Genomic DNA, 27931 nt, shown 5'->3' with positions numbered 1-27931 from the left:
AGCAAAGGAGCAGCTGAGACCAGACAGGCAGAGAGTGCAGCAGAGCAAGGCAAAAAAAAGGAGACCTACCAGGCACTAAATCTCTGCATGTGGACTTGTTGGGACAATCAGGAGACAGCACCTGAGTTGTGTCTGAAGAGCAGACTGCTACCTGTACAGGTTCATGCTTTTTGATAACACTGAGTAACCACTGTAAGGACAAAACAAGGCTGGCTAAGATCAATACTGGACCTCATCCATCTTCTCTTGGGCATCCCTGTGGATGCGTGGTGTGCCGGAACGCAGATTGATTTGAATGCTGACCTGCATCTTTTGATGTGAGCCCAACTTCTGTGGATCTTGCAGTTTTTCCAGCTACCACATCATTTTGCTGGAGCCTGAAACCCATTGTTGAGTATAAGAAGCAGCAGGAGACAGCAAGGCAAAAGAGAATATTGCCATCCATCTCTAACCCCCTACAGCCCACCTTCGGCTTTGGACGCCCCTCCTCTCTGGCTCTTCTTTTGCCCCCCCGCCCCCCGTGCCCCCCTCCACCCCAACCCAACCCCCTCCGGCACCTCACCCCCCAACAGAGCAGAAAGCGTGAAAAATCTCACTAATGGGTTTATTTGCTGTCAGATCTGCGCTGATCTGTCATTCCCTTGGACCATTCTGCTTGACACATTTCATAGTTGAGTAAGCCTCCTGGATTTCTGGCTAGACTTAGCAGTGCCCCTGCAACGCTGTGCTGGCTGAGAGCTCATCAAGAGGGGAGCAGCAGTCAGCCTGACAGCCTCTTGGACAGAGAGTCCCTGAAGCTGCATTCCTCCAGTCTCTTGTGTTTGTGAGCCTCGTGGGCATCTTCAGCTTGTGTCTGACCACAAGACTGGTCCTCCCCAGAAGATTTGGGCTGTTTCTGCAGGTGCTGATTGAAAGAGTGTGAAGATGTGGTGTGGGGCTATGCCTCTGGCCGTGGTGGCTGCAGTGTTTTGGACCCAGTGTGTCCTTCTAGATGGAGTGGATGCCAAGAAGGAGAAGAAGAGGCCAAAGGAGGCCACTCCACAACACACAGAGACGTACAACACAACTCTGACCAACAGTGAAGAGGTTGGTGGGACCATCAAGGTAGTGAATTCCAACACATTTCTTTTGATGTATTTTTAGAGCTTGTTGGCTTCAGATTAGTTTGTATAGGATATGTGACATATGCAGATTTCTTGTCAGCGCAGGCCATAAAGAAGAGAAATAAAGTGTGGCAAAGGTCGAGGTTGGTGTGCCCTGCCAGATCAGGCCTTATGCAGTCTGAAGGACCAAAATGTGTGAATCTCTAAATAGATGACTTCCCAAGGCATGCCAGGAATGTGGACATCTAAAGGCTGATCAATGCATCAATTAGTGTGCGCAGCGGGTGTCTGCCTCCAATGTTTCAGCCTTTGTATTCCGGATGCAGTAAAGCAAAATGAGACGTTTACAAACCTCAACACAAGAACAGTGTTTTTATTTTAAAAAATGAATCCTGCTTGCAAAACAGCATTGCTGTGGTACACTCCTATTTTCAGGAGCAACACTTGGCCCCTGACTCTGTTATTTATTGGCTTATTGCTGGTGTTGCATATTTGTGAAGCTTTCCAACAGGCTATTTGTTTTGATTTCAGCCCACCCATTATGTTGGCATTCTCGTGTAACTCTCACTGCCCTATATACCAGCCTTCACGTCTGCTCCTAGCAGCCAGTCTTGCGGTAACCTCCACTGCCCCCCCCCCTCTAGAAACCACACAGTGAGGTCTCCTTTGTGTCTTTAAGAACACTTTGTAGGTGGTTGTGGCCTGGTGGTGTTTATTTGACTTGGTTTGCCCAGTAAAAACAGTGGCTATGAAGGATGACCTTATGTCAGCCCTGAAGCCTGCTGAAGATTGCACCCCACTGGGATCTCACTCCTCTGCCTCGTCCCACAGGGAGCAGGGTGTCTTTACAAATGCTGCTTCCCTTGCAGTGCCTTATGGGTGGTGATGTGACTCCTGGGAAAGTTAGGTGGAGAGATATTATAGGACCTGTGGCGATGTTGTTCCCAGCCCATTGATTCTGTCATTCACAGGCCTAGCCTGACTCCTCTGTGTCTGGGACATCCGATAGGGGCGGTGTGGCCCTGAAAACTGGGGCAGCATGCCGTGTAAGCCCCTCACAAAGCCCCATAGAAAGGGTCCTGAAAGGGAACACCTCTGTGAGGATTATCCCCCTGTGCCTCCCTCTATAGCATTCTTTTCATCTCATCACCCACAATCACAGGGTAATGGCATAATCACTCTTAAGACGCAGTGTTATGCCCAATAGTGTCTTTGCCAAACAGTGTCACCTCTGATGGAACCTGAGATTTAAGCGTGACATCTGTGGAAGTGGTTGTATTCAAGGTTGCATTTGTTAGTGCCACTCTCTCTGGGTTTGTGTTGGCGGTAAAAAGAAAAAGAAAAAAAAAAACATGCCACACACCATGAAAAGTGGTAAACTTGCTTGTCTTGGGTAGTTTGTGAGTTTATCCTATTACACATTTGTTAGGTCTCAAAGAAAACAGCACGTCCATTGGAACTGTCTTGGCAAGCAATTTGTATTCTCAAACAAGCCAAACATTTACACTCCAAATTTACATTTTTTCCCCTTGTGCCCAGTGGAAACAGTTCTTATGATGGCATTCATTTTCTATCTGACCAATCCTGTGTGTGGGCTGCTTGGCAGTGGGCAGTCAAACCCTGCATTCCTCTGGAGATTTTCCATTTGAAAGTGATCACAACAGTGAGGTGTGGAGATATGCTGTGAGGGGAATTCTTTTTAATGAGATGATGAACATTTCAAACAATCGTGATCTCTGTGAACCGTCATGTTGCGCAGGTTTAGAGCAGTGTGTTAAAGGTGCAAGCCTTATTGTGCTCTCCACTCTAAAGATGAGAGGAATCTGTCACTGCTGAGCGCAGTGAGGGATCTGTGATGGAGGGAGTCAAGTCAAACATCACGCCTGGCGTGTTGAGTAATGGCTGGGTTTAGCCCGAGGTGAGGGTTTTTGTTTCCTCTCTCTCATCTGTAGTGATGATTAATGCAGCGGCGTGTGGGACCTTTTGGATCAACCCACACACTGAGACAAAGCCGAGTCCCTTAGGAAACACGGCCACTGAGAGCACGCACCACCCACCAGTGGCGTGAACTGTCCACAGTAAACTCTAGTTTCAACGTGTCAGACAACAACAAAGGTTATGTTTATCTAACCTAATGAAGTCATAAAACAGAGGGAAAAAGAAACAAATAACAAACCCTGTTTTGCATTATATCTGAACTTGGGCAGTAAAATAAACCACACTGTTGTGTTTTCACCTCAGACATAGAGCGGCTGTTTTATTTGGATTTTGTCTGATTTCTAGCAGCTTCAGGTTGATGCCAGATTTATATAAAAATCCCTTAATCTCGCCTGATTCTTATCATGTGCTGGTCATGTTTCTGTAACCACTATTTCAGAACTTCAACAGTAAATTAATCAACTGTGGCTTTGAGTAAAATGAATGGCAAAGCTCATTAATCAACACAAGATTTTACTGACAATGGATAATGCAGATGCATATAATGTATTCTGCAATTTGATACATTTCTGCAGCTTTAAGTAGATTGTTGAATTTCTCAGGGACTAAGCTTATTAATTTAAATGTACCTTAAACATATTAATAACCAGGAGATTGTTAGCTTAGCTTTGCATAGAAACTGTAAACAGTTAGAAACAGTTAGCCTGAGGTTTAACAATAATCCATTTTGACATTATGGTTTTACAGGAGTTGTATCGTGTAAATGTATTAGAGTGAGCTAGGCTAGCTCTTTTGTTTCCAGGATAGACTGTACATAAAAGATGGACAGAGCCACCATTACAGCACATCACCTGTTTTGTTTCTGGACTCAACATTTTAAAACACTTACGTGAACATTTTCACTGCAAGGGGCTTCTTTTTTTGTGGAGACAGAACTGATCATATTTGGACAAGAGGGTGGGATAAATTACATCCCTACTGGAATCCTGGATTTAAGAAACTGGATGGATATTACTTTTAAACTGTTTTGGTTTCACAGTTTCAGATTATGTCTGCTGTTTGCTTCTCCAAGTAATTCTCCAAGTTTAAACACTGTACTGTGCTAGTTGGCACCAGAAATACAAGTCAATTAAACTTAACTTACACTTAACTGTTGGTTCTAAGAGGTTACAACACCACTCGCCACTGACCGGGTCTGCAGCTCTGACAGATGACAGTATCACTCTCTCAGTGATGGGAAGTTTTAAATGAGCTAGATGAAAAGTAAACAGATGACAGATACATGAACCTGCACAATTCTGACGTATGTAGATGTAGAAAATGAGAAGTTTTTTGTCAGCTGTCCCACAGTAAAAACTGATATATAACCGCTCAACCAAAGTGACCAAAGCCAGGTGAATCATGGCCATGAAAAGATTTGATTTGGATTAAAATAAATAAATAAAGGAAAACAGAAAAAAGGCAACAGTAATTACTTTAAACAGTGAAGGAACTTCTCATCTCTATGGAGAAAACAAATTTTTAATTTAACTTCCTGATCCTCACTGTTGCCCTCTATAGAGGTTTATGGGAAAATGTCCCTTGGACTTCACTTCAGTAAACCCTTTCATGATGAGTTTATAGACTCTGTCACTCATTTGGTTTTACAGTAAGATCCACTCCTCACTTGTCACATCCAGTTTCAAAACACCAAGATAGTGATGGCAAAAATCCTCACCTCAAGGCTGCAAAATATGCCCTCAGAAACAGTGACTGACATCATGGTAGCTACATCCATCTTTTATGCTGTCTATGGTACAGCCATGTTGGTGCTAGCACTGGAAATGTTAGCCAGTTGAAGTGGTTTGGGCATCTAACTAGGATGCCTCCTGGACATCTCCTGGACAAGGTGTTTTGGGCATGTCCTACCGGGAGGAGGCCCAGAGGCAGATCCAGGACATACTTGAAGGATTATAGTTTGCAGCGGGTGTCCCCCAAGATGAGCTGGAAGAGGTGTCCTGTGAGAAGGAGGTCTGGACTTCTCTCACTGCTGCCCCATCCAACCTGAACCCAGATAAGCGGCCGAACACGGATGTGTGGATTTTGTTAAATTTTGACTGTTTTCTTGCTTTTAAATGGCTCATAAATTAGCTGTCAGGAGCATTCCTAGTATGTGGTTATGTAACATAGTCCAGAACTACACAGGAATTATGTAAAAAGAGGAAGATCTAATGAGATTTTATCTTAAAGTGGCAAACCCGTATATGGGATGGCACAGCATAGGTGATGCTTTTCAAAGCTCATTTTACCTACCACAGGGAAAATGAGCACTCACTTCCAATTTCAAAGCTATAATTTGTACACAAAACAGATGTGACACAACGATCAAAATATCTTTCAGCTTATATTACTTTTTTTTTTTATAAAGAGGAAGCTGGGATTGTCTCTGGCGATCTTTGGAGCATAAACACAAATTTATTCACTTTCTCTCCTACGGAAGAAAATGCAGCTTTGTTGGGACAACAGAGAGCCTGTTAGAAAAAAATCAGGACATATTATAAGAAGCATGTTCAGCCTTATCATTATATAATAACTACATTTCATTGAGACCTCGAAATGTGCCTCTCTGTGATAGAGTAATTATGTTTTGCGCATTGTGTTTGCCAATTGAGTAATAACACTGTGAGCAGAGAGCAGAGTCAACATTGCATGCTTAACTGTATTTACCTCTTCAGCGATAAATCCTGGAGTCAATCTATGTCTGTGAAGTGCAGCGGTGGGGAACACGTGGGCGGATGCATGACGACTGAGATGCACGCAGTTTAGCAGGATCCCCTCGTCCCACACAGCCTGGGGATCCCTGCCTCCTGGGGTGGCGTTGGCCCAGCGTAAGGCCCTTCCACCCATGCATGGATGACTGCACAGGGAGTAGTGCAGGGATGTGAAAACAAGGGATTAGAGATGACTCTTAATCATCCTGTCCAACCTTAAACCTGCATGTGCAACACTTTTATCAGCAGCAAAATGTTTCATGTTGTCGAGTGTGTACGAGCAGGTAGAAAAACAGATAAAGCAGAAGTGAAAATAAGATAAGTTCGGCTGTACACACACACACAGAAGAATTCAGGAGCTGCCTGCAGAGGACTAGAGTTTCAGTATCTGGTTGCAGCCCCAGAGACATGTTTTAACAGTTGTGTTTGTGTTTTTGGTGGCACGCTGCCCCAGGGAAATATTTCCCGTTTTATTGCTTCAAATAAATTCTACTTAATTTTCCCCAAACTACATGACAAACACATTTAAAGCGGCACACGTAGAAGATTTATTTGTGCAGGCCCAGGTCAGTCGTCTGTGGGTAATAAAATATTATAGCCTTCTGTGAATGATCAACAATCATCACAACTGATCCACTAATTGATCCAAAAGCTCTAAACGTACCATGCTATGGGTTAATAAAACCATTTATCTTCACTTTTATGGTAAGCCACGGGTGCCAGGCACAAACGATGGAAAATAATTTGATATATTCACTCAAATGAAAATACCACACTAGATTCCAGCACTTTTGGATTATAACCCTTTACAGAAAATATCAGCTCAATCAGATGCTCTCTTTTAAATAAGTCAAATTATGCAAGAAGTTTAAATATGAAGATAAATCTATGTCAAAAAACTGTTTCTTCATCATCTCATGCTGAGGGTTTCACATATTTCTGTAACTCTTTGGTGGGGCTTTATGCTTTGGTTTGGAAATCTTGAATACAATATGAAGGAGTAACAACTCCCCATATGGAATAGAAACAGAAAAAATAATAAGTGTTTGTTTCATATGGCTATATACAAAATATATAATTATAACCAACGTAACTTTTTAAGAGAAAAATCACAAAATGGACATTTAGATTAAATTTAAAAAGTTGTTTATCTCATGTCTCTATGAATAATTAATACATGATCTTTAACACTCCCATATTGTAAATAATTATTTTACACTAAAAACATGCATTTTTATTCTTAATCCTAAAATAGTGATAAGCTTTGCTTAAACCTGTTATGAAATATAAAGAAATATGCACTTTATTACAGGGCTGTTTCTTCTCTGTAGCTTAGCTTACCTTAGCATGATGACTAGAGACAGGAGGCACAGCTAGCCTTGGTTTGTTTTGTTTTATATGGAATAAAAGAGAAATTAGGTATTAATGAATGAGCTTTAGATTTACTTGTAAATAGATTTTGTACCTTAAGACAGAGCTCGGTTAGCCGCTTCTCTCAGTTTCCTAGTTTTATATTAAGCTAAGCTAACCAACACTTGGCTAACTCCGTATTTATACCAAAGAGACAAAATATAGCTATCAAGTTACCTAAGCAAAATATTGGATGCAAGCATTTTACTTATAAATAAGTATTTAACCATGATTATATTGATATTGTTACTTTTATACATGTCATTGATAATAAGTTTGTAGCTTTAATTTTAAAATATTTTAAATATACTTTAAAATATTTAGCACACTATTTTCTCAAAGAGAGTTTTATCCTGTTTGTTAGTTAGCTTTGACAGTTGTGGTTAGAAGCCTACATGCACTGAATATTATTGTACTTTTGGACTTGTAATGATTTCTTTGAATTCTTCTTTTTCCAGGGTGCAATAATTGTTTAAGTATCTCAGGGTCTTGTTCACGAGTAATGGGAGAAGGGAGCAGGAGATTGACAGACGGATTGGGGCTGCAGCTGCAGTGATGCGGATGCTGCACTGGTCTGCAGTGGTGAAGAGGGAGCTGAGTGTGAAAGCGAAGCTGTCGAGTTACCGGTCAATATATGTGCCCACCCTCACCTGTGGTCACGAGCTTTGGGTAGAAAGAACAAGATGGCGGATACAAGCAGCAGAAATGAGCTTCCTCTGAAGGGTGGCTGCCTCTCTCTTAGAGATAGGGTGAGGAGTGCAGTCATTAGGGAGGGGCTCAGAGTAGAGCCGCTGCTCCTCCACATTGAAAGGAGTCACTTGAGGTGGTTCAGACATCTGACTGGGATGCCTCCTGGGCGCATCTTGGGTAAGGTGTTCTGGGTATGAGGAGGCCCTGGGGCAGGCCCAGGACACGCTGGAAAGGTTATATCTCTCGGCTGGCCTGGGAACACCTCGGTGTCCCCCCAGATGAGCTGGAGGAGGTGGCTGGGGATATGGAGCTCTGGGCTTCTCTGCTTAGGCTGCTGCCCCTGTGACCCAGCCCCAGATAAGCAGAAGAAAATTGATGGATGGATGGATGGATGGAATTATCATACAGCATAAATCTTAAATTACTTTAAAAAACAAGAATTGGGGCACAAATTTGAATTTATTTAGGATTTTCTTTAATCCACACAGGATCAAATGTGTATATGCAGGCTCAGATATATACATACACTGACTTAATTCTTTTACTAAGTGGTGCTGAAGTTTCTACAGTGTATTTTAACTTGACAAGGTCAAGGCCCATTTACTTTTGTTAGCAATCATGATTGATCATGATGAGTGCATTCCAATTGCATGTACCACAGCTGTAAGACTTCAACAGGGTAGCTCAGCTTAGCATAATGATAACAGCAGGGGGAAACAGCTAGCTGTGAAGATGGTGGCAAAGAAGTATCAGGACACATAAGCAACCATAAAATTAAAATATAAAACATGTTTATGTTTTAAGATATAGCCATAACTAATTAGTGAGCTTTAAAGGTGCTGAGGTAGATTTCATACTTTCTCTGCAAGAAACCAGATGAGCATAATTCCTAAAATGTTGAGCTATTCCTTTCACTAAAACATAGACTTTAATGGAGTAAATTAACACTGTTTTACTTCAACTTTATTTTTAAAAAAAGGCTTCTTCTACCCATCGACACAATGCATCACATTCTTAGGGTGAGAGTCTCAGTAATGTGGCGTGATTTAGAGTCCCATCATCAACCAGGATAAACACTGTCTAGAAGATTTAACGTTTCCCACCTTCAGACAGAATACCTGACACATTCTCATGGTCTGCGCTGGAAAGGCGTGTGCTCATACCCGCTGAGAGACGAGGCCACTTTGAGGCACTCACACATCAGCGGTGATCAAAGCCAAAGCCCCGAGTCTACGACTGATACCTGGATCCACTCCTTCACCACTTTGTTCACGACCTGTACGTGCTGATACTGAGCTATGCGAGGGAATCCACAGTTTACTTTACACCACAGCAGCGAGTGAGAGATTGAAGGCCTTTCGACAGGTTATTCTTTGTCGTTGGGCAATATGGTTTTTCATGTCTGCATGCGTGGAGTCTTTGAAGTTCTCAGTTGAGACAGACACCCACCTGCATGCAATGAATCAGACAATTTTTGGCAAGTGATGCAAATAACTGACAGTACAGACAGACACAAAGAGAGCACAGTATATTTAATAGAAAAAAAAAAGTTTCTAAAGTTGATGATTAAATTATTTATACAGTGATTTGCAGTTATTTTTTAGCTTAGAAATGTAAGTAATAATTACCGTGGTCAAAGCCTTTCTTCCTTGAGCACAGAAAATCCTTGAGGGCAAGGGTTTAATGGTTTAATTACAATGGTGCGTATTAAAGAGGATGCCAAGCTCAGAGCATGGCTGATTTCCTGGCAATGATAAGATGTGTAATTATCAGGCACATGTGTGGGCCAAATTAACTGTATGATATCTTTGACACTGACCAAGAACAGATGTTAAGGTTTTATTTTTCCTGGGTAAAGAGGCCGCTGGTTTGCCTCATCACCTCATCATGGCTGTGTTTCAGATTGTACTGAGCTGTTAATTTTTTATATTTATTTAGACGTATGCACCATCTTGATGGCTGTAGGATAAATAACAAGTTATAGCCACCAGCCAGTTAGCTTAGCATAGCATATGGACTGGAAAGATCTACTTGGGCTCTACCTGAAAGTCTGCAAACCCCTTATGCCTTATGCTGTTTTTTTTAGATTTCCAACTGATAGAAGCTCCCCAAAATCAAGTAGTAAAAGTCTCACAATTCAGTTCATCTTAAGCTGCCGGATGCCCTAATTTCCTTCAGGATCAATAAAGCATCTATCTATCAATTGATCTATCTATGAAAAACCGACATTGTGGATAAGAAACACCTCATTATCATTGGGCCAGAGTGGAATTTGAAGAGATCAAAATGCCTAATCATAACTGTAAATTATAACAGGAGGTTAATACGGTAGCCTATTTTCATGAGCAGGGAATCAAACCTACTGGCATCTTAAACAGGATGTGTAGTGCTGCGATGTCTGTTTGCAGTGCAGGGTTCTAGCTAGCACCTGATCGCCTGGCTGAAGTACCATCGCACCGGGCTGAGACTTTCTGCTGTTAGCTATCGTCACAGCTGTCATTACAGTTAGCTAGGGGTGCAGCCATTAGCACTAGCAAGAAGTTGATTGGTACCAGGAAGGCATTACTTTGGAAACCATTCAATTAAATTAAATTAAATTTTATTTATATAGCGCCAAATCACAACCATCACCTCAAGGCACTTTATATTGTAAGGTAAAGACCCTACAATAATTACAGAGAAAACTTCCCACTTGGCAACAGTGGGAAGGAAAAACTCCCAACAGCTTATCCCAGCTGTTGCAGGGCAAAAGGTGGGGTACACCTTGGACAGGACTGGTCTATTACAGGGTGGGTGTGAAAAATTGAAAATTTGTTTTGAGAAACACAAACCATTAGATTAAAGTTTGCAACTATTCCACAGACTGCATTGTCCTACAACATATAAGAGTGTTTTATGTTTAAAAGAGCATCACAGTCTGCATTAGGACTCTGGTGGGATGGACGTTTCTGGCATTTTGTTGTGAAGCACTTTTATCATGAAAGGTGATATACAAATAAAGTTTTACCTACTTACTCACATTAAGAGGTGATGACGGTGTAAATGAGGAAACTGGTACTCGTGTCCTGTTTGGATTCTTTTTTTTTTTTTTTCCAAAGATTGAAGTTTTGTCAAGTTTGTTTTCACTCACTGTGTTTTTTTCTCAATGTGGGAACAAAACCTCTTGGTTAGGATTAGCTTAATCTCTATAAACAGACATCTGCATATGAATATGGAGAAACTGTTCGTGGAAAAATAATGCTGGTACTGAAAGCTGCCTGGTGTTTGTTTGTTAGTCTGCATGTAGTCTGAATACTATCAACCAATCACATTTGAGCAGGCTTTATGTTGGTTGCCTGCAGGTAAACAGTCTGGATAGAGAGAGCAAAGGAAGCCATCACCTACTGTCTGACAACAATTTAGCTTTTCATTTGTTTTTCTTTTAAATTCATTTGTTAATGACCCTCAAATATTGGGAACTAGTGATCGGTACCAAGATTGGGTTTAGGCACCAAAACTGCTTGAATTAGAAAAAGATCACTGTTAGACCCATTCACAGTATTATCCACGCACATTTAAAATAATGCGACATCGTCATATGTGATGAGCTGGGAGTGAATCGGAGAGCTTTATGCTGCTGTAAGGCGGATTTTCTTACTTTTGAAGAGTTGGATTAAGGGTTTCCCTCTGTTTACGGTCTTTGTGTTAAGCCACCGGTCTGTGCTTCATATTTAGCAGCTAGAAATACGAGCAGCATCAGTCTTTTCATCTATATTTCAGCAAGAAAGAAAATGCACATCTTGTTAAACATTTCCTTAAAAGCATACAGTATTGTTATGTTAACAAATATAATAAAACGACTTGGCAAAGGAAAAAGCAGTTTGTCCAGCAGGCCTCCAGTTTTATAGAAACAGTTTTGAGTGAGTAGTGTAAAGGTATTCTTGATCAAATCAATCTCTTTTATCTGTTTCCAAGCCTCAAAATCGCAACAAAAACACAGAACAGTCCGACATGCAGCGCCTGTTAAGTGGTTTATTTTGACTGATGTCAGAGAAAAGAGAAAATCAGAGAGTGAAAAGCAGTGTGTGTGCTGTGTGCTGCAAATCCCAAACATAAAAGTGTTTTTTTTTTTTTTTTTAATTCCAGCATAATGAAAAGACACGCAAGAATTTACTCTGTTGTGGTGGAACAAGATGCAAGTCTTTAACAGTGAAGAAAGGGGCATGTTGGTTTAGCAGATAAGTGATCCGTGTCCCGCTGCCAAACCTAAACAAATTCCATTTCAGACAGCTCACCTCCATGGCTCGTTTTTATCTCCTCTTCCATCTCAGCTGAAGCCTCTTGACATTTGGGGAAGGGTTAGGGTACGTTTTTCAGCTTGCTGTGATTGGAAATTATTCAGCCTCACATTTTATAGCAGAATGAAAATGAACAAGTTGTAGCACAATGTTGGATCCAGAGGACTTCTTGCTTTCTTATCTCCTCAAGAGATCCCGCTCTCCTATGTGGCAAGTTCTTATAAATTTGTGATTTCAGAACATACACCCTGATTGGAAAACACGCCACTCATTGTTTATATTTTATATATTTAAATATATAAATACATATTTATGTCATCTTGCTTATTAAATTTTCCATCATTACATCTAACAAGCAGTATTGAAAAAAAAAAATGCTGGTTTGTCTTTTAGTGAGGGGGGAAAGTGTTGGCCACTTTGACATGTTGTTATAAACTACAGTAATTGAGGCTTGCGGTCCACAGAATCGACATCACACATAGACAGCCAGACTCATTTTTCACCAGGGTGCTCATGGAAATTTTCATGTGCTGAATAAAAAAAGAAAACACACACACACACACACTTAACAAGGTTTGTTTACGTTCATCCCAGCCTGTTGGGCAACATAAGAAGTGACGTGGCATCTGAGTGAATTATCTGGAGTGAAAAAAAATAAGCACAAGGTAAAACTTTTGGAGGAGGCTGGGTGATTGATGGCGAATTGAGAAGCCTTGCAGTCGACCGGGCAGGAGAAACAGAAAGGACGATGTTTCCCTGTTTGACCTTCGCTGGTGTCTGGCTCCATTTAATTGTATCTTAATGCAAGCTTTTCCAAAGATCGTTTTAAAGGAAGAAATGATAACTCGTTGGATTTAGCATCACATCCAAGCGGACAAAATGATCTAAACATAAAATATATTTTTTATTCTGTAAACAGCAGTTTTTTAAGTTTTGGCTGACTTGAAATCTTGAAGATGGGTGTGCCTAGATCTCAATCACGACGTTATTCTGTTTCCTAAGAGTCGACACTCATGTTGGGCTGATAATTTATACAGACTTCTGTTCTGGTGCAGGGTTCTGATCAACAGAGGGTGGATCCACTGGGATCATGGATGGACTTTGTGAAAAGACCCGTTGGAAACTTTCCTGGAAAGTGTCGCAAACGCAAACGACCACTGGTAAAACCCAGAAGATAGACTGTTTGTCTTGCAGTTATTCAAAAACTTTCACATAAAGCCATTACATGCACATAAGTTTGGTGCATAAATATTTTCTCTCTCTCTTCTATTAGCCAGGTCCACCTGGTCCTCCAGGTCCTCCTGGTCCCCAGGGTCCTCCTGGCTCTCCTGGGGCTCAAGTAACCCAGGAAGTTCTCCTACAGGAATTCAAAGAGATGATTAAAGGTAGAAGCATGTTGATTTTTAAATCCCAGACACAGTTCATCTCCTTTTTTGGGGGCTACAAGGTTGTTCTTTTCCTCATCTTACAGTCATCTTACCCCTTTTTATTGTAATCTAATCCTGCGAGAATAGTTTAAAAATTACTCTTGAGTAATCCAGTTGAGGTGGCTCGGGCATCTGCTTAGGATGCCTCCTGGCCGCCTCTTAGGTGAGGTGTTCCGGGCATGTCCCACCGGGAAGAGGCCCCGTGGTAGACCCAGGACACGCTGGAGGGATTATATCTCTTGGCCGGCCTGGGAACGCCTTGGGGTCCCTCCGGATGAGCTGGAGGAGGTGGCTGGGGAGAGGGAAGCCTGGGCTTCTTTGCTTAGGCTCCTGCCCCCGCGACCCGGCCCCGGATAAGCGGAAGAGAATGGATGGATGGATGGATGGATGGATGGAGTAATCTTGTGCTGTAAACATCTGGATGTGTTTCTGTCAGAGGCTACAGAGAGAAGATCAGCAGCACTGGACAGACAAACCAGCCCCAGCCAGCTACCTACAGCCATCCTCACCCTGGAGGGGATGACCTCGTACCGCAGAATAGAAGAAGCTTTCCACTGCAAGCTCAAGGGACCCGTGGTGGTCGACAAGAAGACTCTGGTGGAGCTCCAGAACTTTCAGACAGTAAGTTTGTTTGAAACCAAGTAAATGTTTATGAATCGGTCCAGCTTTGCTCCCTACTTGTGGCTGAAAAAGTAAAATTTTGGCTAAACATCCTCTTTATGGTTTCACATTTTTTTTTCTGTTTTAACCCTGAAAGAGTAAGTGTTTGTTAATCACTGCTTACTTTGCATGTGGGGGAATTATGAGAGTATCATCCCCTCGCTGGTAACTGGCACTAGCAAAGCATGCAGTGCCACTCCAAGACTCAGACTGCCTCTTTGGTCAAAAATATCAACTTTTTCAATTCTACACATCACTCTCTGGGCAGCTTACAAAAGGCACTCTGTCTCAGACTTGGAATAAAGTGAGGAGAGGACAGAAATAGACACTGTTTGAAACAGCATGCTGTAGTGGAAGAACTATGCCCTGTTAGGACTAGCTGACAAGGCTGGAGGAGGGTGTATTAAGCTCTGCAAGCTATTAAACATGCAAACACAGAGTTATGTTAGTGAGGGTGTGTTACTATGGCTTTGGAAAGTTTTAATGTTTTTGCAGAGTCAGAAATATAGAGGCACACAAGCAGACAGAGGATAAAAATAGGGTCTGAGTCCAGGTGCCCCATTTATCAGTGATTCATGGTTTAGACTAATTTCTACACATAAAATAATATCAGCTTCTTTTTGCGCCTGAAAATATTGAGTCGCTCCTAATTCTCAGAGAGAAAGGTCTGCTCATATAAAAGAAATTAGCCTATTTAAAACTATTTAAACTAGCCTAATTAGCCCCAGACACCTGCTGGTGAAACCTTCTGTTTACAAGGAGCAGAAGAAAGTTGGCGTAAAGGGAGGGTGGTCTTAAAAGGACAGATGTCCTTTGGCATTACTGCCTTTAACAAATATTGGTCACTCACAGCTAACGGTCCCATTTTTAAGGCCGATGTTGGTGACTCTGGGTTTTTTTTTTCCTCTCTTTTTTTTGTTCTTCATTCACTTTTTCCTTTCACTTTCACTCAGTGGGATTGTAGATTACAATGCAGGAGTTTCAATGAACTCATCAGTCAGGGGAGCTTAGGTAGCATAATTATTAAAACCTTTACTAAAACTGTATCAAAGAAGGAGAAACAATGAGAAGGCAGGGAGTCATATCTTGGCTGCGAGGAGCCACCCATCTGTTTCATCAGTGAGCAAACTACAAAACCAGTTAAAAAAATGGATAAATCAGTCCAGCCCACATGAGGAACACACAGTTCACAGTCCAGGAAGATGGCCGGGAGCAGTCCCCACTCCTAACAGCGATCACCTATTTAACACTTTGTTATTCACTATTTTCCTCCTGCCTGCTCTTCACTGGGAACAGTGAAGAGCAGGCAACATTTAGGCATATTTTAGTTAAAAAATATTCCTTCACATCAGTAGTGGCTGCACATTCACCTAACAAGCGAAAAATCCCCGGTTTAATCCCGGGAGGAGACACAAATTCCTTTGGGGCTGCATCAAGAAGGGTATCCGGCGTAAAAAAAAGAAAAGAAAATCTACCAGCTACCTGCTGTGGGGACCCCTCGCAAATAAGAGAACAGCTGGAAGTAGTTTATGCTCTTTCACATCAGTAATCCTCCAAAATGGGACAGCACTGTGTCACTAATGCCATAACCTGTACAACACTTTGTGTATAAATGAGCCATAAAAAAAAAAAAAGAGAGCGGTTCTGTCAAAATCGTGCCTCAGCAATGAGAATGAGTAGGGTTTGACAGAGGCTTAAGGATTAGTTCTGCTAAAGTGTCCTGGAGCAAGGCAGAAAGGCGTACTTGGTACTATGTACTGTTGCTATACAATGTACCCATTATCATTCTTCTTTTTCCTGTGCTTCCAGCCACCTGCTAAAGGAGCTTTCCTCAGAGGGTCGGGAATGGACCAGTCTACTGGGAGGTTCACAGCTCCCATCACAGGGATCTACCAGTTCTCTGCTAATGTCCACATTGGTAAATCACAGTGACTTTCCTATATAATTTATGACATATACCAATCCCTGCTCACTAATAGTCCGCCCACATAGGTGTTGGCCCTCTTTCTGGTTAATTAGACGTCCTTGAAGGAAAGATGGCACGTTTTGATTCTCATCTTTATCCTTTTGTTGGTTTTCTTAAAACAGTTGAACATTATCACAGAGTTGTGTGATAAGAAAAACTGTTTTGATTCTGATAATTTAAAATTTGAGTTATTAAAATTTTACTCCTTCTGGATTTGGCAACACCGGGGGATTAGTGGGGATAACAGGGTTTAAAAGCAGAGATCACTGAAAGCTGGCAGAAGCAGACACTCGCTGAGCAGCTTAGCAGAAGAGCGACTGTTTACAGCACAATCAAACAAGCTCTGTTTGTTTAACGAGCCACTTCTCACGCCAAAGGCAGCAGTGATATGATTTTATGTGCAGTTCTGATAAAAAGTATTGGCTCATCCTTCTGACCACATCAGTGCCTTTGATATTCCAAATCTGGCCCATCGTCAAAAATGCAGAAAATGATGCTCGTCTTTGTTTTATAGATTGATTTGTAAGAATTGGTGTTAGCCTGTAATAAACGCGTCACCAGTTCACAATTGTTTAATGTCTAAATTAAGAATAGTGGGAAATGTTTGAGCTACAGTAAATAGTGAAGCTGAAGCAGTAACACATGTGTATTATTGTAACTGTAAATCCCCCCAAAAGTTGATTTAAATCCTTATGTGTGGAAATTCAGTCCTTTTTACTGCCAGTTTACAATTAAGAATATGATTACAGGATGTATATACATACTGTAAGGCATCCATCCACCCGTTTTCTTAACCTTTTAGGGTTGCAGGCCACTGGAGCCTTTTCCAGCTGTTGTCATAGGTTGAAAAATGGGGTACATGCTGAACAGGTTGCCAGTTGATCACAAGGCTATTTAAACAAATTTTAAGATTTATATTGTTAAGACTGCAACATATTAAAAGGGGAACATATATTTTGGTAATGCTCTATGTTTATGTGACGGCATATTTGTATTTTTATTTATTACAATGGCGTATTAGGTCTGTTGAATAAAAAAAAAGGGGGTTCAAGGAAAAAGTAATACATTTAGAGGAAAAAAGCTGGCAAATTTACCAGACAACAGCAACAAAAACTTTTCTTTCTTTTTTTTTTTAATCGGTGGTTGATGCACCAGAACGCTTCACTTTTCAAAGTGGGATCAAAGTTCCCTTCACACTTACCTTACATTCCAGTGAAACCAGTGAAACCAGTGCTGTTCGTCCTAATTGAAATGAGCTTGCAGGTTGTTGTCTGATATGACTGAAGAGCAGCATTGGTGATTGCATAACACTTCATGGGTTTTTGATACCAGCCATTCAAATCTGTTAATGTGGAGCAGTATTGTTCCTTGACTAAAAAAAGAAAACCAAACAATATTTTTCCCACCAATTTGCCAGTTTTTTTCCTGTAAAGTTAATATGTTTTCTTATAAATTCCCAGCTTTAATCTTGCACATTTAAGTGTTTTTACTTTTTCTTTTTTTTTCTTGCAGTTACCCTAGGACACCACTGTAATTGGCTTTTTTGGTTTAATCGCCTCCGCCAATGAGGTTATGTTTTTGGTAGCGTTTGCATGCGTGCGTGTCGTTCTGTCTGTAAACACGATAGCTCGAGAAGCTTTGAATGAATTCTGATGAAACTGTGTAGGGGTTTAGAGTGGGGTCGTTAAAATTTGGCTCATATCCACTGAAGTTCTTCCAGGCCAACTTAATGATTCACTGGTTGAAACTTGACAAAAAGCCTCATAACATAGAAACTATGATTCTTACAAGTGTGGTGTGTGTTGTCAACATATAGAAAGTAGCATATAAAGACTTAAAATATCATGTCACATCTGACCTCTGACCTCTCCTTCATGGTCAATAGATTGACCTGAAGGTCAAAGTGATTAAAAGGCTATGTAGAGCTATTTATTAAAACTATGTTTCTTACTACCATTGCTTGCATTGCCAACATATGGGCATATTGGGAATGATATCTATTACTTTAGACCTCTGACCTCTTCTTCAAAGTCAAATGAAGTCAAGCTGTCATAAAATGTTGTATATCCTTAAAACTCTGCTTAAAATTCTCCTGCCTTTGCTTGTATTGACAACATTTCTGAAATGATACTGGTATATGTGGATTCTAAATATCACATTATAATATGGATCCAAATATCCTGTCATATTATCCTGTCTGTCCCCTCAGCTCCAGCTGGTCAGGACTAATGACTGCCCCTCCCTGAGCCTGGTTCTGCTGGAGGTTTCTTCCTGTTAAAAGGGAGTTTTTCCTTCCTATTTTTACCAAGTGCTTACTCATAGGGGGTCATTTTGACTGTTGGGTTTCTCTGTAATTATTGTAGGGTCTTTACCTTACAATATAAAGTGTCTTGAGGCGACTGTTGTGATTTGGTGCTACATAAATAAAATTGAATTGAATGGAATTGAATGTTTGACCTCTGACCTCACTTTTACATTTGACTTTCTTTCAATTTGACCCCGAAATTCATTTAAAGAAGATATTGTCAGGAGAAAGTGAATGAGCTGCCTGGTTAGTTAGAAATATGGCATGTATGTGTATTATATGTAGTATAATATTAGATAATAAGCGCAAGTTATTCGTATCCAGTTATTTACAAATAAGTAACTTTATTACTAAACATTTTAACAATTTTTACTAAACAATGAAATGAATACCACACGTGTACCATATCCAAATAAATTAAAACAATAAAAATAAAATAATTGTGCTCAAAATTATGTAAAGTATATTAAAATGGGTTTTAGCAGGCTAAATAACCAAAACCTGCAATTTAAACTTGTTTTTACTGCACTACAAACTTCTTAAAGTACATTTAAAAGGGACAAAAAAACAAAACAAAATGAAAATACAACACTTTTCCAGTAAAAGTAAATACTGCCTGAGAGTGAGGTGCCTTGTTGGAGGTTTGTGCTCTTCAAGTGTTTCTTGTTAGTTTAGTTTTGACCTTATTGACCTGTTTTGTTTTGTCTTTGTTTTGTATTTTTATTTTGTTACAGGTTGTCTTGAATGTTTTGGCTACTTTTCTAATTTTTGCTGTCTTATTTTAATCTGTCACCATCTTACAGATCACAATGAGGTGAAGAGGAGCAAGAGTCAGCTAAAGGCCAGGGACAATATTCGCGTGTTGATCTGCATCGAATCTCTCTGCCACAGATACACGTACGTATCCTGTGAGGTTGTTAAATATGCTGAAGATCAATCTCCTGTAGCCTCATCACCTTAATCATAATTTTGTATCCATGTGTTTTTTAAATTTGCTATGACACATTGGTGAGAAACATCCCCACCGACCACCAATAAGTGTGAATAAAATCGATCTTGAGAAGGTTTCAGTATGACTTCAAGCATGCTTTGTATTCTTGAGATTCTTGTTTGGTGATATTTTAGTGGTGTTTAATACGTCCTTAACTTTCCCCAGAATTTATGAGCTGTTAAAGGTGTTGTCTGTTACACTTTGTGTGGAACCAGTGTGGCATTTCCTGTATAAAAGCAGAGCAGGTCTCTAAAAGGAAATGTCCTCTCATTTAGAGGCCTCGTCCTTGTTGCCTAACTAATCTATAGACTCACCTCTGACACTGCAGGCAGCCTGTTACAAGCAACGGCACACAGAGAAATATCCTAATTTGGGATGTGGGAGGCAGATAATGAAGCGGCTGATACATTGGTTCTGCAGGGCATTTTTTCTTTTTCTTTTTCTTTTCTTTTCTTTCTTTTTTTTTTTTTTTTACAAAACCAAAGCAAATCCAAGTTCTTTCCAGTATTTCAAAATTTCTATTTACATAAAGTCAGTGAAAGCTGTTGAAATGAATTGTTCCCTGCAGTCTCCCCCGGACCGAGCTCCACAGCCTCCCTTTCAGTGTGGTACAATGAGGGGAATGCATAAATAATATTATTATGATGGGTTACTTAACCCAAAAGAGTGCTTGGCTTTGGCTTTTTCGAGCCAAAGTCCCAGCCAGTCTCGCCCTCCCACTCATGAAAATGCAGAGAATGTGAAATGAGGCTCATTGTGATGGCAGTTGGAGGGGAGGCCAACATGATTGATTTGCCATAAAAATGTATCATTTTCCACTAAACAGGAGCCAGTGCTCTCACTGTGTGGTTAAAGGCTGCAGCTATGTTACAACCATCTGTGCAGCTGCTGAGAGTGCTCAGTTGTTAAAGGAAAAGTTTGACCTTTGGGTCAAACTTTTCTTATGCGCTTTTCTTTCTGAGAGCTAAATGAGAATATTGGGACTATTCATATGATGGATGTGAAGCAGCCGTATCAGTTAGATAATGTCCCAGTCACACAGGCATAGAGACCGGACAGCGACCATCTGGCAACAACCAGTTGTGAGGGAAAAATGTATGTTCCCAGACCATTTTGCAAGAGGCTGCTGGAAGTTGAACCGCTAGGGTGAAAATGATCACAGAGAGGTGAACGTTGCTGACAGGTTGCCACGATCGCCAGTAGTTTGCATGGAAGATGTCGACTTATCTGCAAGCACTCATTGTTTACTTGCCAAGTGGGAGTGAAACTATGAAAAGTAAAAGTTGTGCGCTACCACTGTAACCAACACATTTCAAAAGGTGCACTTTTTGCTTTGAAGGTGAAGTTCTCAAGTTTCCAGTTTGCCACTCACCCACCCTTGATACTGGTAGCACTTAGCCTGCTAGCACTACTAACATTAGCTGATGCAACATTATGTATGTGTGCAATGTTGAGCATGGTGCAAAGTGGCACAAAGCAGTTCAATTCAATTTTATATATAGCGCCAAATCACAACCATTTATATTGTAAGGTAAAGACCCTACAATAATTACAGAGAAAACCAACAGTCAAAATGACCCCCTATGAGCAAACACTTGGTAACAGTGGGAAGGAAAAACTCCCTTTTAACAGGAAGAAACCTCCAGCAGATCCAGGCTCAGGGAGGGGCAGTCATCCACCGTGACCGGTTGGAGCTGAGGGGAAAGAGACAGGACAAAAGACAAACCGTGGAAGAGAGCCAGAGATTAATAATAACTAATGATTAAATGCACAGTGGGGTATAAACAGAGTAAAAAGAGGTGAATGAAAAGAAACACTCATGGGAGCTGGTTCCACAGAAGAGGGGCCTGAAAGCTGAAGGCTCTGCCTCCCATTCTACTTTTAAGTATCCTAGGAACCACAAGTAAGCCGGCAGTCTGAGAGTGAAGTGCTCTATTGGGGTGATAAGGTACTATGAGGTCTTTAACATAAGATGGGGCCTGATTATTCAAGACCTTTTATGTAAGAAGAAGAATTTTAAATTCGATTCTGTATTTAACAGGGAGCCAATGAAGAGAAGTCAATCGAAATATGACTAGAAATCTGCTCTCTCTTTCTAGTCCCTGTCAGTACTCTAGCTGCAGCATTGTGGATCAGCTGCAGGCTTTTCAGGGAGTTTTTGGACATCCTGTTAATAATGAATTACAATTGTCCAGCCTAGAAGTAATAAATGCATGAATTAGCTTTTCAGCATCACTCTGAGACAAGATGTTTCTAATTTTAGAAATATTGCACAAATGCAAAAACACTGATGTCACAGGGTGCCCCACAACCCTGAACAGGATAAGTGGAAGAGAATGGATGGATGGATGGATGGAAATTAGAGGTCATCCAGGCCTTTATGTCTTTAAGACATTCCTGCAGGTTAACTAATTGATGTGTTGTCATCTGGCTTCATGGATAGATAAAGCTGGGTATCATCTGCATAACAATGAAAATTTATTCAATGCTTTCTAATAATGTAAGTAAGTAAGTTACAATGATACACAGTAAAACACACTCAACTGCTAGTTAAAAGCAAGTCTGTACAAATGAGTCTTGAGCTGTTCTTTAAAAGATTCAATGGAGTCCACAGATCTCAGGTGTGATGGTAGTGCATTCCACAGGTTAGGAGCTGCAACCTCGAATGCACAGTCTCCCTTAGTTTTAAGTCTATTAAATCTGACCAAAATCTATGGTCAGAAGACCTCAGTTGTCTATGCATTATAATGCTGCCTTTTCTTGATTTAAGACTACTTGATTTTTAAGATATTTTTCCATTTAATCAACTAGGAAAAGAGTCGCCAAGAACATTCCTAGGTAAAGCATGCAGGAGGCAGGATATTGTATGTAACCCCATATACAGCATTCCCATATACTTTGAAAAAAGTTCAGGGCTGCAGTTCATGTGTAAAAACAGCAAAAGACTGACAATCCTTTGATTATTAATAGGCCCCACAAGCCTTTGGATAATAGGCATAAACAATCAATATATCATTTCCCTGTTTACCCGTAAAATATGTCAAAGGAATAATCCTTTGGGCCCTCTCATCTAAATCTTGGCAGTAAAGTGAGCATACATATTTGCCCAATGACTAGTTATCCCTTTAATATAAGGCCTTTTACACTTGGATGAAGTTAATGGGGTCTTAAAGAATGCAGCTCTGACTTGTTTGAAAAATACTCAGAAATGTTATTTTTTAATCTGATTGCAGTTCACTGGAGATGATTGTTGGCTTGGAAAGTAACAGCAAGATATTCACCGTCAGTGTGCAGGGGCTGCTGGAGCTGCAGGTGAGCAAAGAGACATAAGTATAAGATATAAAGAGACGGGGACGCTTTCAACATTTATGTTTTTTTTTTTTTTTGCTCTGCAGGCTGGGCAGTACACTTCCATATTTGTGGATAACGGGGCTGGTGCTTCCATTACAATACAGAACGGGTCAGATTTCATGGGCATGCTGCTTGGTGTATAGCCTCACACACGAGCGGGGCATCCTCCAAGCTGTCCACTTCTGCCAGTTATTTTTTATTTTCTTTCAATGGACTGCTTATGAGCACCACCACACAGGACCAAACCACAGGGGAGGTTTGAAAGAAGGATGTAAGTAAGGCTGACATTGACTTGACTGCTTGTCAGATGGTGAAAGGACAGTGTGAAGCACTCAAGGACTGAGTTTGTTTCTCACAGTGCACTGCCACTTCCCCTCCCAGGAACTTGGACGCATGTTGCTTCACCAATAAACTAACCTGAAAATAAAATGGAAAATATGTTTTTTTACAGTATATTTTTCATGGTTGTTGAAGACCTTTGCAGTAAACCAAGATTTTTTAATGTTCTCTGTAGTGGTTGAAAGAACTAGGGAACACAAAATAGTACATCATTTAATGTATATTGACATCAGTGTTTTTGTCTTTTCTATCTATTGTCTACACACTCTTGAACTATTATTTTGCTGGATTAAAATACACATTTATTATGTTATATGGTACATAGACTCCTTGAGTACACTGGACAGTGAAAATATACTCAGTAGGCAGGCCTCATGTGATTTTGCATCATAACTGTTGCTGCATTTTTAGCCATTTTAGCACCAGTTTAGACTGAAATATTCAACAGTGAGAGGAGGGATTGGTTGTATAGACTTTTATTTTCCCCACACCCACAATCCCACAGATTTTGGTGATGCTCTGACTTTTCCTGTACAGCCAACAAGTGATGCTGACATTTATGGTCTTGAGTTACATATCTCAACAATCTTGCTATGAAATTAACTTTGTTTGCTTCGGAATAAAATGCAAGCTCATTTCATCTGTGATTGCTTAACTTTTCAGGTTGTAATTTGATTTGCCCCACAGTTTTATTTATGACAGGATTTTAAAAATAGTTCTTTAGTCCCAGTTAACAAATGCTAAAACCCTAAACTAAGGTGAACATGGTGCTTAACGAAACACGATAAATATTAGCATCTCAGTATCATTATTGGGAACATTTTCACATTATGGTCGTCCACCCCATGTAGGCACCCCTGTGGCTAAATATACCTCAGCACTAATACATCTTAAAGGGGTAAACTTGACCAGGTTTGCACCATAGACTGCATATAAAAAAAATGGATGTTTAAGAAGTGAAGGCAACGCAAAGCACCTTAAACCTGCATTCAATCAAATGGCCAGCAGGGGGTAACTCCCTCCAAAAGAGACTTCTATGAAAGTCTGTGTAAAAAATGGACTTCTACTCTCTTATTCTACAACTTCTGTTAGCACTTTCCTGATGAGTTTATGTTTTCAATGGCTAGTTCCAGGTCATATATACGAATAGAGCATTAAGTCTTTTTTTAAGATTATGGACATTACTTGAGCAAGAACGGAGTCTTATGCACCGTATCCTCATTGGCTGAAATAGAATTTGTGATACTGATTCATGGTTTATGTCCATTTGCACAGGTATTTGGCTATTCAGAGTGAAGGATTTTGGATATTCATGCTTGCCTGGAGTCCTCCAAAAAAGCCAGCAGCATGTAGTCTGGCGGTGATGATGCTACGCATAGATAGAATGCTGATTGGTTGAAAGCCAGGAAAGGAAGTCACAGAGGAGTTCAGGAAGAAGAGTGAAAAAATTCACTGCAGTGGACACTTTTCATTGTAATATCCAGTTTTTGGTCTTCTCTGTGGCTGGCAGAAGGACCAACAACAACAACACAAGCAATAGGTGGTTATTTGTGACAATGTCATCCATGACATGATGACGATGGTCTGCAAAGCTGATGCACAACCATGCTGGCCCGTTAATGACTTACCAATCCATGAGTGTGGCATCTTCAGTTTCTCAGTTAGATCTACCCATCAGTGATGGTGATGGCAAAACCACTCAGCTTGACCACTGAAACAGATTGTTACTAATCAGTGTGTAGCTTCATGGTGGCTACATCCATATTTCATGTGTAGTCTATGGTTTGCAACAATTGTCACACTTTGGACCCATAAAAAAGGAGACTTTTGCAAATACTGATGACCCCAATTTAGTTTGAATTTGTCCGAAACAGAAAAAGTTTGTGATATCATCCACCTTGTGTGGATACTCCTTTCCCGGCATCTTGGATTTATCTGGAGATGGGCTTTGTGGCAAATGCCAGTAAAATAATTACCTTTTTATCATCACCATGACCGCCTTATAGTAGTTTCAGTAAAAGTTTCACCTCATCGTCAGTCCAAGGCTTACTCTTTTTGCCATTTTTAATCTCATTTTCAAGCAGCCATTTCTGTGCTTCCTGTTCCCACCAGGAATGGTCAATGTGATATGCATTTATAGGTCTGTTAGTGTACATATAAATTAATAATTCTGAAAAACTCCCTTTTATGTTAAAATACTGTGTTTTCACACTTTTTCAGAGATTAAGTAGAAAAGTTTTTGGAAGAACTAAGACTTTTTTTACAGTCCCCTTTGTGTTATCTTTTATAAACTTTAAATATTTTTACTGTATTTTATGATTTTCTTGGCCTATAGATGTTTGTAATTTATCATAATTGATATAACAGTAAGTTTGGGAAGCATTGAAATTTGATATTTATGTTTGAGATCCACAGTTTATGCCAGAATCTATACGTGAAACCACAGAATAAAATGATAACTTTACTATTTTTTATTAAAGTATGCTGTAAATTGAAATAAAACTCTTTCAAATGTTGCCATTTGGTGTCCACACACAATGATGATTTAAACAGCTCTTGATAAGATTGTAGTAATCAGTTGGTCAAGAAGTGAAAAATGAATTTTACTGATTCATTACCAGAATTTATATTTTGTTTCTGCATCTCTTGTTTATTCATGAAGCATTGTCTGCAATACAGCACAGCTTTTCATGCCTCTGTGCCTTTATTTGAATTGTAAAATACCCGAAATACTTCAAATACCTTTACAAACACTATGGCAGTCTGCCAAGTAAAACCACGGCTGCATTTACTTACCTGTAAAATATTGCTAAAACTGCCAAAGACACTGCACAACATTCAGGATCACGCCCCCAGAGAGCTAAATATAATGGCTGTTTTGTCCAGGCTGCTTTCCTCCGTGTGTTTTATTTTCCTCAAGTCTCCAGTTTAATTGAAACTAGATAGCTGTTGTCCTGCATAACATCCTGATAAATCAGGTCTTTATTGCTGCTCTTGCTGTGGTTATTAAAAAGCTTCAGTACAAGCATATTTTTTCTTGGGTGGTCTCACGAGGCACAAATGCACGTCCAGCTAGTGAGATGAGGTTGTTAGCATCACTGCATGAAAGCCTTATAATAGAGGCTTCTCACAGAAGCATTGCTGACATGCCAAGTGTCACATACTGTACCCAAGGACCGACCACAAGAACGTTGCACCCGTGTGCTATTCCAGCCACCTACTGTAGCACACATTTCAGCCAGGAATAGGCTGCTTGCTGAAGAGCACGCCCAAAATTTGGAAAACAAACATTACATTTTTATTTAGAAATGAGCTGAACAGCATTTTTAGGTACCACGTAATATTTGTTCTTATTTCCCCCCACAATTTAATTTTCTACTAGTCAGGAGGAATAAAGATGCTGAAAATAACGCAGCCAGAAATTATAGTGTATTAGGTGAGGGGGACTGCTGCAGCATACTCACTTTCCATTTTTTTCATAAGCTGTAGTCTGTCAACAGGTTTAACTGTGCAGGGATGACTGACGATATAATATTTGCCTTTTCATTGCTCAAGAAGCAGGAGAGTGGCACACACTTGTGAGTTTTGATTGTCTTATGTTTTTTTTTTTTTTTTAAAAATGTGTTTAATGACAGCTATGCGAGCATGCCGTAACGCATTCGCTGCCCTGCAGTGGAACACGAAGCCTGCCAAAGTGGTTGCGAAACCACCCCGCGCCACGACTCTGACAGGAATTTCCCATCGCCCCATTATCAGCATCAGACAAGCTGAGTGATTGCAATTACATCTGCCCAAATGCTAAGAGCAACTGCTTTTTCTCTTTTCCCCTAAGTGAGGTATTATGAAAGGCCCCATTGTGAATCTCTGAGGTTCCTGTCTGCCCTGTAAACCAACATAGTTGGGCTGTGTAGCTTTAATGAGGCCTTAATTATGAGATTCCTCTACCTTAGTCACTGACTCATTGGGTGATGGCTTTAAGCAAATCCCTCCTAGTATAGACAATTAAAGGATATGTTTGTCAGATTTTTAATACAGACAGCTGAAAGCTCTGAAATCTTTCTGGAGTGCAATAACTTTATAAAATGACTTGCATTGCTTCTGATACCTCCATACCCTTAAGATGTAGGATAGGGGGGTGTCGTCATGTGTTTCTAAACCAACTGATTGAATATTTATTTATGACCAGCTTCGTTCAGTGATTGGTCAGCTGTGAGGAGGTGAGAGAGGAGCTACTAAACGTCTCTTCTTAGCTCTCTTTTTCCATTCTCAGTCAGCTCCGCACTTCAACTATAAAGCCGTCAAAGCCATCTGATGATCAGTAGCTGGTTTGTGTTTCTAGTTCAGAGAGCCCACAACCTGACCTTCACTGCTGCTTACAGCAACATGTAAAAGTTAATTTTTAGCAGGTTTTGTTTCATAACCTCTGTATTTGACTTCTCTAATCCTTCCCTTGTTTCTGGCAAGTCTCCCTCTCCCTGTTGCTGAGAAGTACCCCCATAAAATGATGCTTCCACCACGAGTCTTCACAGTTGGTTAGAGGACCAAATGTTCCCAGAAAGAGCCAGCGGATGAGGGGAGTAACATTAACAGTGTCAGTGAGCGCTTTAGAACAACCCATTCTTTCACAAATGTTTGTAATGGCAGACTGCATGGCTAGCTGCTTGATTTTATACACCTGTGGCAGTGGGACTGAAAAGACCTGCATTCAAAGATCAAGAGGTGTA

At 40.5% G+C, this 27931-nt stretch overlaps 1 protein-coding gene across 2 annotated transcripts; it reads left to right on the top strand.

Annotated features, from left to right (window-relative positions):
• Nucleotides 1-3: 3 nt before the first annotated feature.
• Nucleotides 4-26055, top strand: c1qtnf12 (C1q and TNF related 12). 2 transcript variants are annotated; one of them, XM_030734812.1, is made up of 8 exons: nucleotides 4-1086; nucleotides 13224-13328; nucleotides 13442-13553; nucleotides 14032-14216; nucleotides 16065-16173; nucleotides 19330-19423; nucleotides 22751-22829; nucleotides 22913-26055. In XM_030734812.1, exons 1-8 carry the CDS (start codon nucleotides 925-927, stop codon nucleotides 23009-23011), a joined length of 945 nt encoding a protein of 314 aa, XP_030590672.1. In that variant the 5' UTR covers nucleotides 4-924; the 3' UTR covers nucleotides 23012-26055. The 2 variants fall into 2 exon arrangements, with proteins under 2 accessions (XP_030590672.1, XP_030590671.1); XM_030734811.1 differs by having other exon boundaries at nucleotides 4-1104.
• The last annotated feature ends 1876 nt before the right edge of the window (nucleotides 26056-27931 follow it).

Source organism: Archocentrus centrarchus, chromosome 7 (genome assembly GCF_007364275.1).
Source record: "Archocentrus centrarchus isolate MPI-CPG fArcCen1 chromosome 7, fArcCen1, whole genome shotgun sequence".
NCBI classification, from domain to species: domain Eukaryota; kingdom Metazoa; phylum Chordata; class Actinopteri; order Cichliformes; family Cichlidae; genus Archocentrus; species Archocentrus centrarchus.
This window is presented reverse-complemented; position numbering and strand designations above follow the sequence as displayed.